This window comes from Rhyacophila brunnea, unplaced genomic scaffold (genome assembly GCF_057557595.1).
Source record: "Rhyacophila brunnea isolate RB1 unplaced genomic scaffold, BYU_Rbru_1.0 scaffold_1, whole genome shotgun sequence".
Taxonomy (NCBI): Eukaryota; Metazoa; Arthropoda; class Insecta; order Trichoptera; family Rhyacophilidae; genus Rhyacophila; species Rhyacophila brunnea.
The window spans coordinates 28,792,950-28,809,817 of record NW_028232751.1 but is presented as its reverse complement, the minus strand read 5'-3'; the positions used below and the strand labels follow the sequence as shown (position 1 = coordinate 28,809,817).

The 16,868-nt window shown below is 33.0% G+C and overlaps 1 protein-coding gene across 1 annotated transcript in view; it reads right to left on the bottom strand.

The window, feature by feature from the left end:
- The window catches only part of t (C45 family peptidase tan), a 49,675-nt gene extending 33,344 nt beyond the window's left edge, over window positions 1-16,331 (bottom strand). Inside the window, exons 1-2 of the mRNA XM_085942861.1 lie at window positions 16,216-16,331; window positions 16,000-16,133 (exon numbers count right to left, since the gene is read on the bottom strand). Coding sequence (XP_085798987.1) covers window positions 16,000-16,086 — 87 coding nt within the window. The 5' untranslated portion in view covers window positions 16,087-16,133; window positions 16,216-16,331. The remainder of the gene's footprint in view (window positions 1-15,999; window positions 16,134-16,215) is intronic.
- Between the last annotated feature and the right edge of the window lie 537 nt (window positions 16,332-16,868).

Here is a 16,868-nt window from a genome sequence, read left to right as displayed (position 1 = left end):
ATTGATAATTTTTAATTAAAAAAATAATCAACGAATTATACATACAATTTATGAATGTGGCATTCTTTATTGAAAATAATTTTAATTAACTTGAAGTAAGTATCTACCCAAAATTACTATTTTTTCATTGGCTCTACAATTCGGTGTCGGTTTTGAATACTTTTGACAGCATCGTGAATACATTTCATAACATTTTTTTATGTGAAATGTATGTTAGCCACTTGCACAATCTATTAGGGTCTTTGCTCTGGCTCCAAACACAAGTCTGTTGAAAAATAACATTTTTAATTTGCTAGATTCGGAGTTAGAACTCCAGACCCGATGACTTTGTGAGCGGACACGTTACCACTCGTCTATTGCGGGTAGGGATTCCAATCCCAGGATCCCGAATCCCGGAATCCCGAGCTATTTACGATACCTATGAATCCCAGGATTGATAAACATAATCCCGAAACTTTCTAAAATTTTTATGGAAAATAAAATAAAAACGTAAACATAACAGAAAAAAATACTTTTAATAACAAATAACTACATTAGAAATAAACTGAGTTTGAATGAAGTTTGATTTATACCCATGTGTAAGTTGCCGATTCATTTTATTTTTCACGTAAATTAATAACAATGAGAAAGATTGGAAAAAAACAATGCTTCGCACTATTAACAAAGTAATTCCACCATGATCTCATACGTTTTACGGCAGTTTTATATTTGTCTGACTAATTAGATTTATGAAGCGGAAAGGCCATAAGTACATTCATCAAGTTTTTACTATCAGAAACAGCAATCTCATTTAAATTCTCATTATTATTTAAATTACAATAATATTTACTCCATTAAACTTATGTATTTCCAAGATTGGACGTATACAATAATAACAATAAATGTCTTAAATAGTATAAATTATACTAGACTTATTTTTGACCGATTTTATCAATGTTATTTGTAAATATATTTTTTTTATATTAGCAATGGAAAAAAATGCCAATCCCGGGATTGTCAAATTTTAATCCCGAAATCCCGGGATCAGAATTTTGGCTCGGGATTGGATTCCCTAATTGTGGGCACTAATATTATGTGTAAGTAGGTATTATGGTACCCTCGAGGCTCCGTTGATTCTCCTCCTAGGGCATTCCCGGCCTAAAACTTAACTAGATGCTTCACATCGCCAATGTAGGGCCACGTGATACGCCCAATTAAGACCGGGTGTGGTGCGTGGCGGGTTTTGGTTTGGAGGCATTAACTTCAATTATTCATTGTGGGGTGACATAACCTATTATTGGATAAGGGAAGAGTCGACCGAAGGATTGAGTTAGTAGTTGAGTTTAAATAACCTTATAAATTAATTGAAAACGTTGTCGGAAAATTTAAAATAAGCTCTAACTGGCAAGTGTATTAATATGATTATAATTTATTCCAACTATGTATCTTTATTATTTTTTTTATATGTTTATGCGCTGATAATCTCTATATCTCTATATATATAAAAATCTCGTGTCACGATGTTTGTGGTCGAACTCCTCCGAAATGGCTGGACCGATTTTTATGAATTTTTATATGTATATTTGTTAGATATGAGAATAGGTCAACAAGTATATTTCATACCGCTAGGTGATTAGGGTATCTCTATCCAGAAAATTTTTTCTTTTATTTTTTTGAAAATTTCTTTTTGTATTTTATTTATTATTTTGCATCAAAAAATAGCTATAACCCAAAATTTTCACCCTCCTACCCCCACCCTCCTACCCCCACCCTCCCATTTTTTAATCGCGATTATATTATTTTTGTATGAACAAATTTAATCGTCGTTCGTATTTCAAACAGAACAAAATTATGTATGTTGTTGAATGACAGATGGCGCTACGTCCGAGAAGAATTCAAGAAAAGCGTCGCGTCATTTTGACATTTCATTCGGCATATCACAACGCAGTGCGTGCAAAATTTTGTACGATTTATTTTAATTTATCTATTTTTATGTGCGTGTATTACAGTGCACAATGCCAGCAAGACGCAAGCGGGGCCATTTGGGCCGTCGAACGAATAAAGCAACAAACATGCAAAATAGTAGAGCAGAAAGAACAGACGAACAAATCCAACAAGATAACAAAAACGTGCATGTAAGCATGTCGCAATTGCGTGCATCCCAATCACAAGAGGCACGAGCTGAACGAAATCAACAACGACAACGCTCATCCAAAAGTGCTGATTGTATGGACAAAGAATGTCCCCATTGTCATGCGCTCAAATTCAAACATGAGTCAGCTGGGATGTGTTGCGCATCAGGAAAAGTGCAACTACCAGAAATTGAGATACCACCAGAATCATTGAACGGCTTGCTCATCGGCACGGTTCCAGATTCAAACCTGTTCCTGAAGTCCATTCGCACATTCAATTCATGCTTCCAAATGACTTCGTTTGGAACAACAGAAATAGTTCACAATACTGCGGCAAATGGTCAACAATTCCATTCTACGTTCAAAATCAAAGGCCAAGTATACCACAAAGTAGGCTCATTGCTGCCAATGCCAAACGAACCACATAATTTTTTACAAATCTACTTCATGGGCGGTGAGGACATCAATCATGTGAATGCACGTTGCGGCTACAATAGCCTCAATTCGCCTAATGCCAGGCGCACCGTTGGCGAACTGGACGCCCTGTTGAATGAGCACAATGAATTATTGAAATTCTTCAAAGCACACATGCACGAATTGCAAAGTGACAATCACGCTATTGTCATCAATCCTGATAAAACACCAGCTGGAGAGCACATGCGTCGATTCAATGCGCCTGTTGTTGACGACATTGCTGGAATCATGGTTGGCGACCGCACATCGACGCGAGAAATCGTGATTCGAAGAAGAAACAATAATCTGGAGTTCATCGCTGACACACACCGTTCATACGACGCTATCCAATATCCGCTAATTTTCTAGAAGGGACAAGACGGATATTGCATAAACATTAAACAACGAGATCCTGTCACAAGTAATTCATTCATTATGAACATCATTACTCATTTTGAATTGAGAAAATGAATGGTGGGTGTTTTTTTGTTTTTATCGGCGGTCTTCGTCTACAGCGCTCCATTCCCCTTTCTGTCATAGATCCCATTCCCACACACTTACGATACATTCGTTATTTTTTATTTAACAACCAAAATATTCACTTGAAATAATTTATATGGCAGAACAGCGTTTGCCGGGTCAGCTAGTATTTTATATATAATTATCAGCGCATTTCATATTCAGTTCAAGAATATAATATCTGACGCTGGATGCATCCATTACACAATTTTCTAATTTGACGTATGGGATTAATATAATTTACATCAGTGGCGAAGGGTGGATGTGGGCTGTAAAGATCTGACATAAATAGTGCACTTACAACTAAGTATGTCAGTAATACGTATTTGTTATAATTGAACCAAGCTACAATAATTTACAGATAGTTCTGGTTAGTTTTTAAAAATCAATTAAATCCTGTCTAAACCAGCCCATAATATTTTTTTATGTTATGGGCGATCCGACAAAATAGTGCACATTTTTTTATTCATAATTATTTGTTTCCGTTGAATCAAAAATATAAATTTCACATATTGTTGGTTAGTTTTTTTTTTATTCATTAAGCCTTGCCTACACCAAACCATAATCGATAAAAAATATTCTTCTATCTATTAAATATCTAAAATTATGTATGATTTAATAGTATAATTTTAGATATTCTATAGATAGACGAATATTTTTTGATTATTATCTATTATAGCTTGGTTTTTGCAGGGTTTTTGCAGGGTTTGGGTACAGATGGTGTAAATAATTGTAATCTTAATTTCAATGAATACAAATATGTCTGACTGACAAAGTTTAGTGTTTACTATTTATGTCGGATTTACAGCTTACTTAACAGCCTACCTACACCCTTCGCCGCTGAGTGAGTATAACAGACGCACACACAGAAAAAATAGTTTGAAAGGATCCACTTTGAAAAAAAATCATAATATTTTTATTGTTTTTTAGGGTGGCGGAAAGAGCAAGGTTTACTATGACTATCATTGACTTCCATATTTACCATTTTAAGATACATTCCCCATACACGGACACTCCACACTTTGATTCAATCAATAAACATCTGGTCTGCAGGTAACTAATGGTGTTCACCTACTAGTTATTGCGAGCTGTCGCATCCACAAGTGGATTTCGAATGCGCGTGGTTAAGCTGTCATAATTATTAGGATCTTTAGCGTCCGTTTGTGCTATCCGCGCAGTTTTGTTTTTTAGACATGCCGCATTGGAATTTTAAAGCAAACATTTCATGGCTCAGATAGTTTATTTTTTTGTTTTAGAATTATTAATAACCATGTCCTTGCTTTTCCGTACAAGGTGGTTGTTAGTAATTTTGAACAAGCATCCAGGCTTTGAGAAAAACGCATAAATTTTGTGTCCTCACCGGGAATCGAACCCAGAACTCTCGGGTGGAAGGCCAGCGCTGTACGCACTGCACCACGAGAGCCGCCTGGCTCAGATAACAATTTATGAGTGCCAAGGGTCTTCCAGAAGCCACAGGTCTTGCGTCTCGTAGAATGCCTGAGAAGGTTGTTACATAGCCAAAGCGTGCAGGCCAAGATCCTCATTCATGAGGTCCTGATGAAGAAGAAGAAGAAGTAATATTCCATTTACCTAATTACTTTGTACCTAATTTTTGCCGTTTCGTGTGGACTATAATTACCTATGAAATTAGAGACTCACGAATACAATGAATGATAATGTCAACTAATTATTTTTATAAATACTGAAAATTAATAATAATTTTTGTAAGTTTTGTTGGATGATTAGCTGACTAATTCCGCTATTTATTCGAATTTACGTGTTTCTAGGTCAACGCTTAGGGAAAAGTCATTACGTCGTGTTAGTTAGTTCTGTCATAACATTATATTCGTCAATAATTCAAGGTGAAAATCTATGTAATTATATCCTATTGAAAAATTATGCAGAATCGTGTAAGTACCTATTACAAAATACAATTCTTGCATATTATCATGAATTATGCATTTTACATTATTACAATAAAATAATATGCTGACCAATAACAAGTTTCTAACGAAGTTGGCCTCTCTTGGTAATGAAAAGAACAAATGTATTTTTGGCATATTTTATGACAATATTAGGTACATGTAAATTGTACGTATGCAGTTCACCGTGAGCTGCAGTACCGGACATAGATGGCCGTGTAGCATTGAGATTAAAGAAACGACGCAATGTTTGTGGAGCATTACTCAGCACCTACTTTCTAACCTAATTTTGAATCATACAGAATTCTATATAAAAATATAGATTAAGTATACTTATTATTTCTAATTATCAGAGCGTTGGAGCGGAGCTTGGAGCAGGAGCACGGAGCAGTGGAGCAATAGGGGTTTTACCCGGAGCACCGAAAATTTGTAGTGCTCCACTGCTCCGGATGTTTTTTTATTATTATTAAATTTTCGTCCTAAAATCCAATGAAAAGAATATATTTGACACTTTGCAAACTATTTTCTAACTGTTTGAATATTTTTGGTTGATGTGAATTTTGACTAACGCGGTGTGCGATTATTTTATTTTGTTACGCCAAAGAAGTATAACTTCTAACGCGCGTACATAAGTAAGTACACACACCGATTTTTTTTTTAATTTACAGGATGAAGACTTTTTATTTAAATTTTTTTTTAAATTATGGCAAAGTACATACCATCATTTTAAAATGTCAATAGATATCTACCAAATATTGAATTTACAAAAAAAAAACACTGACGTTGCCGTTATCTAAATTCAACCGCCTTCGTGCAATGCACCGAATGCACATGTAGACGGACCTGGGCATATCAAACAAAAAAAAATCTATTATCCTACCAAATGATTTGTTTTTCTGATTTATCTTTCAATAATTATTGTGATGTAGAATTTATTATGATGATTATATCTAACTGCATTAGATAAATTAATTATTATTATCAAGACTGATTAGAAGACAAGTATTCTATTAGGGTATTTTAGGTCGATGAAAATCAGTGCTGTAATTTACAATATTATAATTAGCTAAGTTAATTAATATCTTATATCGCATTTAATTAGCATAGTATTATTTGATAACAAATGCTTTTAGGTGGCCTTATAATATATAAATCACTAATATCAGACCGAGAGATTAAGCCGTGTTTACAGATAGTAAAATTCTACCGTCTCACACAATATTTTAACATGGCAAGTCGAACCGCGTTGCTGTTTTTCTGTTGGTGTCAACTCCACTTAAGGTGACTTCAGTAAAAGAAAAAATCAATAAGAACGAAATTATGTTAGGTTGTATTACGTCATTTTATATATTACTGTATAGCAAAATACGCAAATTAAAAGTTGAAATTGTAAAGCTCTGCAACGGAATTGAAAAGAGGGTGTTATCAACGGATTCTCATTATAGAGTAGAAGTTGCGATACGAAAGCGGGCCACAATCAAGGCCACGACAAAATTAATCACCAAAAAACTATACAGACGGATATGACATTATAGCCAAGTTCCATATCCGATTGTAGGGCTAATGATAAAGGGGAAGAGATAGGTTCGTATTTTGTCTTCACCAAGACATATTATTTATATCCAATCCAGACTAAGATTAACCTGTTCGTAAACAAATAAACATTGTGTAAAAATGTTTAAAAACTGTTTATAATCATTTGTAATATTTTAATACAAATGACCATAATGGTTTTGAAAAAAGTTATTCTTATTAATTCTAATTTAATCTAGTAATTTACGTTGACAGCTGTGTCTTTATGACTAGAGTTGGGTATTTCCCGAGAAAATCTCAATTTCTAGATTCGGGATTTCCCGAAATGATGAAATTTTAAATTCTCGAGATTTGGGATTCGGGATTCTCAAGATATCGGGAAATTTAAAAATAGAGGTAGGAAAACAAAAATAATTCAAAACATTACTTTTGACGTGACGTTGCAAAAATTGCGATAATTTTGAGTCGACGTTGGTTTAATTGTGATGCCTCGATCAGCCTTTGAACGTTTTGTGTTTTCTGTCCACTTTTTTCATATAGAAAATCGTTTTTTCAATTAATATTTGATAATAAAGAAATCCCGAATCCCGAGAAAAGATTCTCGAGATTCCACAAAATGTTAAAAATTTCAATTCTCGAGATTCGGGATGAAAAATCTCGAAAAATTCTCGAGAATTCCCATCGGGAAATTCCCGAAACCCAACTCTATATATGACTAGAAACTCATCTTGACCAAATATGGATATTTTTCTGTATTCCACTGTAGATGGAAAAGATATACCTAAATACTGATAAAAACAAGTGTGGCAACGTTATTTGTTGGATTTTTTACTATTTCATCGGAAGTAGCGACTCGTGGACCGTCCCAAAATACATTTTTTAATGTGAAGGTAAAATTTACAGGCGTGGCCGTGCGTTCAGCTTAAAATAAATGATTGTATAAATTGTATGCGGACGTATGTGCTATCTAGTCTGGACTTTACTTTACCTTTCGAGTATAACGGTAGCTATAAAGTAATAATACACGATATCCCAATAAAATAAATATAAATTTGCATCATATTTCAAACAGAAAGAAGTAAAAACTGAAATCATGACAATAGTATAGTAGATAAATAACTGTAGGTATACCAAATATTAGTAATATATTTTTCTTGATAATAATTTTATTGTCCTATCTCTTCGTTTTTAATCGTTTTCACAAGGTTTATTTGAGCACTTGTGTACATAATAAGTAATACCTAATAATTGTTATTTTTCTTTTAAATATGTATTTAACTAGATCGAGTAGTCTGCATTGAAGAGAATTATTTTATTGTTTTCGGAAAATGTTATCATCATCATCATTGGCTCGAGCGGCGATTTTATTTGACGCAAATAACGCAATCGATTCGTCAGAAGATTTAAAAGGGGAGCTCGAAACAGTTCAAGCCAGTCTTATAATCATTAAAGCATACAATTTTTTAAATTTACACAAATTGAGTAAGTAGGTAAACAATTTTACCGAAACCACAATAAAGCCCAGTAACAAACTATCTCTAACTAACTAACAAACAGATAAGTACGTACCTACATAAACACAAAAAATCCACTATTATTATTACCTGTATTATGTCATCATTGTCATCTTCAATAAAAAAATATTTTAGTGACATGATTCTAGGAAAGAGATACATTGATATTTTACTGGGTACAATGGTAGTTTTGAGAAAAACCATTTTTCGGAACAACATTTTCAAGATGGTTGCCAAAAAACTAAAAGCATACGTTACCGTGATATTATCTAGTTTTGGTCATTACGTAAAAATGTACATAAACTTTCATGTTAAACTCACAGGTGAAAAATAATTATGATGCGTAGTTAAGCCACAAAAAAAATGTAAATTTTCCAGTTGAAGCAAAACAAATATCGAAGTTTTTGTTCTTGTTTACATTTTTTACTTGACACATCTTCCAAGGACTTGTATACGTATTTAACTATCTACATACATTAAAGATTAAAACGATGCAAAACAATGTTAATCCTGCCGTGGAAAGTCTCACTTCAATGTATAGATAAAAAGCAGGAATAAATAAAAATTAACAATTTTAAGGAAATGTTGAGTGAAATACAAAAATTTGAAGCCTGATCACAAGTGTATAATATGGTGTTTTTGGAAAATTTTAAATACAATAAATTTGAGTCTCGTTCACAAAAGGTTAAATGGGTTTTAGTTTCGTATTACCTTATCCCACTACCAAAGACAATAATAATAAATTTCATTATTTTTACAATTTTCCTGTATCAAAAACGTAAGTATTAATCTGATAATTATGACGTATTTAGTAAGTGATAGTGTGTTAGTTTTTAAATACATAACTCCTTCATATTTTCGATAAATATGATTTAATGTTACAGTGCTATCCATTATGAATGAAAAAAAAAGTATGTAGGTAATCATTAAGTGGTTATCGTGCAATGTTCCTCTTATTTTATGGAATAAATGTTTAAAATTTGAAACCTGTTATTTACGTAAAAATAAGTCGCGCAATACTTATTCTATAATGAGTGTAATGAACTAGTGCAATATGAATATAATAACATGGGGACGTATATGTAAGAAACTTTATTTCAATTTGTACATGCTATAGTTTTTAATTCGGGGATTCCGGAAAATATTGGAATCACAGGATTTCGCAAAAAATACTATTTATAATATTTATATGATTTGTTTACGGTTGCATAATAGTAACACGTACAAACTAAATCGTCAACCAAGAAAGAAATGTAACATTTATAGTAGGTATCTATGGTTATTAGTTAAATTAATAATACCTACGTCAGCGCCGTGCACTATAAAAAATATGTTGTCAAATTTTAACTTGCTTTTGTTGACCGAGATTGCTAGCTTGCATTTCACGAAAACAGTAAAAACAAATACCAGGGCTTCGAACCGGAACTTTCACCTACAAGTTAGTGCTATCTGTGGCATTCGCATGTGGTTATCAGTACATGGTCATTAATATTAAGATCGATCGTTAATAAACGTTTGTGTCGTCCCTGTCTTACTAAAAATAGGATGGCTCAGATGGCTGCGCCAATTCATGGGTGCCATGGGTTTTCCACTGACACAGGTCTTGCGTGTCGTAGAATACCAAGAGGAGTGTGGCTGACCAGCTGTTCAAAAGACAATAATTCGGACCACGATCTTCTGACAGAAGAAGAAATATTCAATATACTGTATTTTTTCATCTTTGGGGGGGGGGGTCCGAACCCGATCCTCCCCCTTTGTATGCACTCCTGACAATTGTATAAAATAAACCTTATTTGGCAACACTGGCAGTTTTATGACTGTCGGAATGTGGACTAACGGTATAGTGTTACCAACCATACTATAAGTTTGGTATGCATATTAAAAAAGTAACGTAGTATATAATTTTGAATATCGGAAAAGAGTTTCCTTTTAAGATTTAGTTTCTACATTAAAAAGTACGCCTAAAGTAGGTACTATATTTTCGTGCGAAGTAGAGGAATATTTGGAGAGCCACGAAAAAAAGTTGTTCGAAACAGATTAATAAAAGACATTGACTTTGATTTGAAACGAAATTTATGAATTTTGTCGATATTTTTTTTTTGGCCGGGATAGGTAAAATAATATCTTATTTTTTTATATTTTTGTGATAAAGACAACACTGCCTTTACGCTATGCGCTTCAATGATGCTGTAGTGTTCCTTTCCTCCATCCTATCCTTCATGCCTTTATCCTTTCTGTGACCGTTAGATTCTGGCAATAAGTGGAACAAAGGGTCTTTGTCTCAACCACGTATGTCAACGTCGATTTCAATCTCACGGAGTTTTCTACAGCCGTGTCTTAATTTTCTGGATAATCGTTTTGATTTAATTCGTTTTAGTACCTAGACCAGTGTTGCGAAGCGTGCGCGTGCCCTTGTCTTAGATTCCAATTGGGAATGACTGCCAGATACTCCAATCCAACGAGTTAATAAGCTCTAAAAAATCTGTTAAGTCATTTATTATGGGCTCATATGAATTGCAGCGGACGTGGTGATATACTTTTCTACTGTATATTATAAGCGTGGTCGATCTCAATGAACATAATTAATAGTTATGTAGGTACTAAATAGCAGTGGCGAAGGATGGAGGTAGGATGTTAAGATACGACATAAATAGTACACACTAGACTTTATCAGTCAAACGTATTTGCTTTCATTGTACTAATACTACAATGTGTAGATGGTGTTTGTTAGTTTTTAAAATTCAATTAAACCCCTCATAATTCAAGCCATAGTCTTCTAATAGTCAAAAAATATTCGTTTATCTATAAAATATCTAAATATTGCCATTCAACCATACATAATTTTAGATATATAGATAGTATAGTAAAATATTTGGTACTGTTCGGTTATACCGGAGGCAGCGGAAAACGCATTTTGAAAATAGCCGATAAACTGGATTATTTGTTAGGTTAACTTAACCAAACCTAACCTAACCTAACCTAACCTAACCCAACCTAACCGAACCTAAACTAACCCAAACTAACAAATAATCCAGTTTATCGACTATTTTCAAAATGCGTTTTCCGCTGCCTCCGGTATAACCGAACAGTACCAAATATTTTTATGGATCATGGTATGGCTTAGGCAGGGCTAAATGAATTTTAAATAACTAATCAACACCATCTGTAATATTATTTATTCTTAATTCAACAAAAACAAATAAAAATTCTAATGGATTTAAGTTTTGTAGTTATTGATTTTGTAGTTATGGATTGTAGTTATTGAAAACAAATAAATATGACTGAAAAAGTGTGAACTTTTTTTGTCGGATCGCCTTATGGCCCTATAGCATACCTATACGATTATGGTTTGGTTTAGGCAGGGTTTATTTGAATTTAAAAAATTAACTAGCACCATCCACAAATTGTATTCTTAGTTCAATGAAAACAAATAAGTATGACTGACAAAGTTTAGTGTGCACTATTTATGTCGGATCTTAACAGCCTACCTCCATCCCTCGCCAGTGCTAGATAGGTAGGTACCTACATTAAAACTTGTAAAAAGTCGGGAAGCATATTATAAAATAAAATATGATGGCAATTTCAGCGAATCGACGCTAGGGGAGTTGTTAATTAAACAATGATTGGTAACCCGCTAAAAGTTAATTACGTAAACTATTAAAATGAAGGCAAAATTTTGTCATGTTTTTTCCACACACTTCCGAATTTATCAAGAGCATTCAAAGCATTTTTGACAACATAATTATTATAATACGACAAACATAATTAATACGTTGGCAACAGGCGCCCACACGAAAAGGAGGGGTTCGGGTTCGGACCCCCCTCAGGATCCTAAAAATACAAATTATTTATATGGATGGAATATTACTTCTTCTTCGTCAGGACCTCATGGCTGACGATCATGGGCCAAATTATTAAGTTGTCGAATATTCTTCTCAAAGTGTTGCCCGGGGAACTCAGAAATATTTATATAAATATAGATTATCTGTTCTGTGGTGTTGCCCCATTTTCTTTCTGAATTCTACGACAGGCAAGGCTTGTGTCAGTGGAACACCCCTGGCACTCATGGATTAGTACATACGTAGTTATAGTTTCAGGTAAGGTCTTCATAGATATACTTAAAATGTGGAGTGTTACGAGTGTTGAAGTGTTGTAAATGCGGAAGTCAGTGACACTTTTCAATCAGTGACACTCAGATTTTGTGAACATTACTCCGCACCATCATTTAATCACTTAAAAATCATTAATTATAGGTATTTTTTTCCAAAATGTACCCCCCATAATATATTTCTTGGTGCGCGTCTGGTTGGCGAGGCATGTGAACTGATGTAGGTAGGTATATTTGTTACGTTAGGTGTTTAACGTGATAAAACATGGCTCGTTGTTTTTTTTTTAATTTAATATTTTTCGTAATTGACAGTCGCTAAAAAAAGTGTCTCTTGGATTATCATAAGTGCGGTTAAGTATAATAAAAAAAATGGCGGCGGTCTGCTTACGCGACAACGAGGTCCTTTAATACCATTATATATTATTCAAGAACGTAGACCTTTATCAGAACCATAATAAAGTTTTTTTAAAGTACGACGTACCTAATCATGTTAAAATGGCATTTTTCCGGGTCTATGAGGCCTTCCTTATCCGAGCCCTTCTTTCTGTATTCTAAATAATTGTGAATAACTGTGTTTGTAAGGTATCTGTTTGAAACTAAAATCTTCGCGTATATAAAATATATTGACAACCATGTCGTGGCAACTTCTGTTTCGAAATATTCTAATGGGCGGAACTAGCCCCTCACATTTGAAATCTCGCTCAGTGGCTTGTACATACAGAAGAAAATGGTGACCCGCTGTGACGTGATTGTTCATCTAAGTATTCTAAGTCTTGGAGGTGTATACTGTGTTCGTATTATAAAGAGACACGTGTTTTTGGTTTGTAACAATAATGCAATATGTTTTGCAAACAAATTTCAAATTACAAGGAGTATAATTGCAATTGATTTAATTAGGGCTATTATATTGGCACAACTTAGCCCTGAAAGCGCACAGATTGTGATTTTTTCTTTTACTATGCACGGATTACATAGAGTAAATTTATTTACTACCTACCGTTATTATTTTCGATTGCTCTTGCATAACGCCTATTGTATCATTTTCTCTCGCTCGACATTGTTCTAACTACGTCATAATATTATGTTCTGTCAAAACTATCGAACTTTTGTGTAAGTACATATATATATTACGCGTATATGGTATGTTCATAGTAATAATTCTTTTCTCACACAACATAAATGAATACGTTTTGTATTACCATGTACAATATGATGTAGGTACAGTTTCATATAGGTACGTAAAAATATTATCGTAGCCAGGGGCGGATTGGTTGACCGTGGCCGCCCCTAGAAGCTTTACACAATCGGTTAATAATTTCATGATACAATTCATACATCAAGATTTTTAAAAATATCGACATAAGCATGAATGAACTCAGTTGTCATATATTGAACGACTATAGAACGTAATAAACAGAATGCGACAAAGCTCTACGAATTGGATGATTGACAATAAAAAGTCTTTATTGTATATAAAAATGCCGGGATTTCTGCAATGTCCCGCCGGGCCAGTCAGCCCCCACCACAGGCTACTAATATTATGTTAATTATCTGTAACAATTTTTCAACGGTTGCAATCTATTTCAATAAAAATAATTACATTAAATTTTGTGTATGGTCACAAAAATATTCAAAACATATTCGTAAAACCATACATTATATAGGTAGGTAGTCATTTTAATAATTGTCATAAAATACATACGTATAGTTTCAATGTTACATTAACATTAAAACTCTACTAAAAGGTTACAGAAATAAACTTAATTGCAATGTAGAACAACAACTTTACATATTTATTTGTAATCGCATCATAACGCAAATTTTAGTTTTATTGTTTATATTAGCATAACGGGAGTATCTTCTAGTTGTAATACCTGAATTATGTTATTTAATATATTTACATGTATAAATACTTCAGCGGTTAGTTGTATGCATACAGAATATTGATAAGGATATTATACTCGTATAGTATTCGATAATACTCATTGTCATAAATAAATATAGAGGAGTGAATCCCATGTATGCCCGCTAATCGCGGCAGTTACCTTGAGAATTCGCAAAAGATTGCTGATGTACCTAAGTACCTAGGTACATATTTAAATCAATTTCATAATTTCAAACTATATCGAAACAGCCAATCTGTGTTATTGTTGATGATCTAATATTACCCTTTTCAATGCATATAATACTGGTTTATCATAAACGCATTATATATATTTTTTATATTAAAATATTATACGGACTTACATTTATATATTATAAATCAGCCGATTTATTCAAATTATAGTCAATTAGTTCGGGATTTACGGGATTCCAACGTTATATGAGTCGGAATTTCACACTTGAAATTTTTGACTGAAATCCCCATATTATGTAATAATAATATTAGGTAAATAATATGTATTTATCATTATATATCATTTGTTCCCTGACACAGTCATAAAATGAATAAGATATTATTTTATTTTAATTAAGATCGAAAAGATTTGTTGTAATTGTGAAATTATTTACGGGAATTGTTTATTGCCAATAAAAAATAGAGCTTATATCTGAAACAGGTTCACTTTTTAAAACTATTTTAGATGAGCACAGATAGACTAAACCTAGAAAACTTTAATGATAATTAAGTAGATATTTCATTCGAAGTAATAATTAATACCCTAGTTTATAACGAAGACCTACTGAAACTAAGCAATTAATCGATTTTATTGAAAATTAGTATCTATCTACCGATGAAATTTTACATCTAAAAAAAGTATGTAATTACTAATTACATGCCTGCATACAAAACAAAATATAACATATTATTAGATACATATACAGTTTATGTGGTTACTAACGTTGGGCAAATTGTTTTTCTTTTCGAAGTAACGAAAAGCCTAGATCATTCATGCATTCATGCATATTTAGGAATATCAAATTCAGAATTAAAGTTGAGGAACTGAGAATGAAAATGATCTAAGTGGTGACTAAAATTAGTTAATTGACTTCAAATTCATATGGAACTGTAAACTTATACATAACTTTTTTTCAACATTCTGCAAATAAGGTATTGTTACCAAAATATGATACATTATTACAATTAAACTACAATATATTAATATTTATTTATTGTTATTAATGTTTAAAAGAGAACAAAGCAATCAAACTAGATTTATTACGCTAAATATTAATCCACATTTTATACGCACGAGTCCATGGATTTTAATCAAATGTTAGGAATATAATGCTCATAGCTTTTCATACAAAGCGTTTACATATTATTTGAACTCTTTTCCACGCATAAATATTTTTTCGTGATATAAAAACTGTTCCTTACTAATTGTACTACTCTAATCCCTAGCATGTTTAATCTCGTGAGGATTAAACGAGTACAGATCTCAATATAATTAAAAATAGTTAAGGGTAGTTTTTACATCATTACAAACCTATTATGCGTAGAACAGGATTCAAACATAAATATTGTGACTGATTTATATGAAAATTTATCAGTATTTTATTCCCAATACTGGAGTAGGTATGTATATAATATATACAATGGACATGGACATAAATTATAGTTATTATTTTCATAGCAATCGTCTATAATTTGAATGATTTGGATTGACTTTTATCCTTCAAATACTAAAAACAGTAATACATACAGAGAAAAATAACAATATTTATTCGCATGTTTTATAACATTTTGAATAATATATTTTGCTTTTTAAGTAGATTTACTCAACTTGATAATCGTTGCACTTGTATTATTAATTGAATCCTCACCACCTCAAGAATAATATTTTTGGTGGGAAAATGATTATACGCACTTATTAAGTAAACAAAAATGTTATACGAACCGTATCGTAGCCAACTTCGTAGTGGGTCCCTTTGACGTAGAGGACTGGAACAGCCCTCCGGCGTCCAATGTTATCGGTGACCGGCATTGTGTGAAGATCTGTCGAAGACTACCTCTATCACCCGTATACGGCAACTGTACAAGATTTGGTTAATGAGATTAAATGTATTGATCGAATACCAAATTGGATTAGACTACTCCGTCGGTTTCGACCCACGCGTTAATAGGGCTATATCTGTACTCTGGCGTCTGGCCACCGCTGGCGTCGGTGGATAGCGTGTCGCGTCGACGTCCGCGCTGCCTAGGTCACCGGTCCAAAATGAACTAAACACCACCCGAGCGTCGATTGTTATGACTTTTAAGAGGCAGGCGGGTCTAAAGGTCTCACGAGCGCGATAAAAGATAACAGATATGGAAATATCACACCGTGAGACCCGCTTCTAATTTGTAGACTTAATGTAAAATCAAAAATATTCCGTACGATGTAAACAATGACTTTCTTCTGTTTAAATTATTGACACAAGTGTGTAAATTTTCAAAATCGAATTCGCATATTTATAAACAAAATTGTGAGGTTGAAACCATTGATATTATATTCATCAATGGTTGGAAGAAAACAATCCATTAATATTTATGTACTTATACCTAATATAATATCAGCTACAACGTTTAAAATTATTAATTTTATTGGCAAGTAAGTAGGTGAAATTTTAATGTCTAAATAATGCATATTGTAGATTTATGAAATTAAGAACTATTTTTCCAATTTTCACTAATGTATTCCTCCAAGACGGTTCCTAGATAGTAATTAAAAAATATGAGTGTCGTCGATCTTCTTTTCGAGATAATACAGCGTAAACATATTATTAT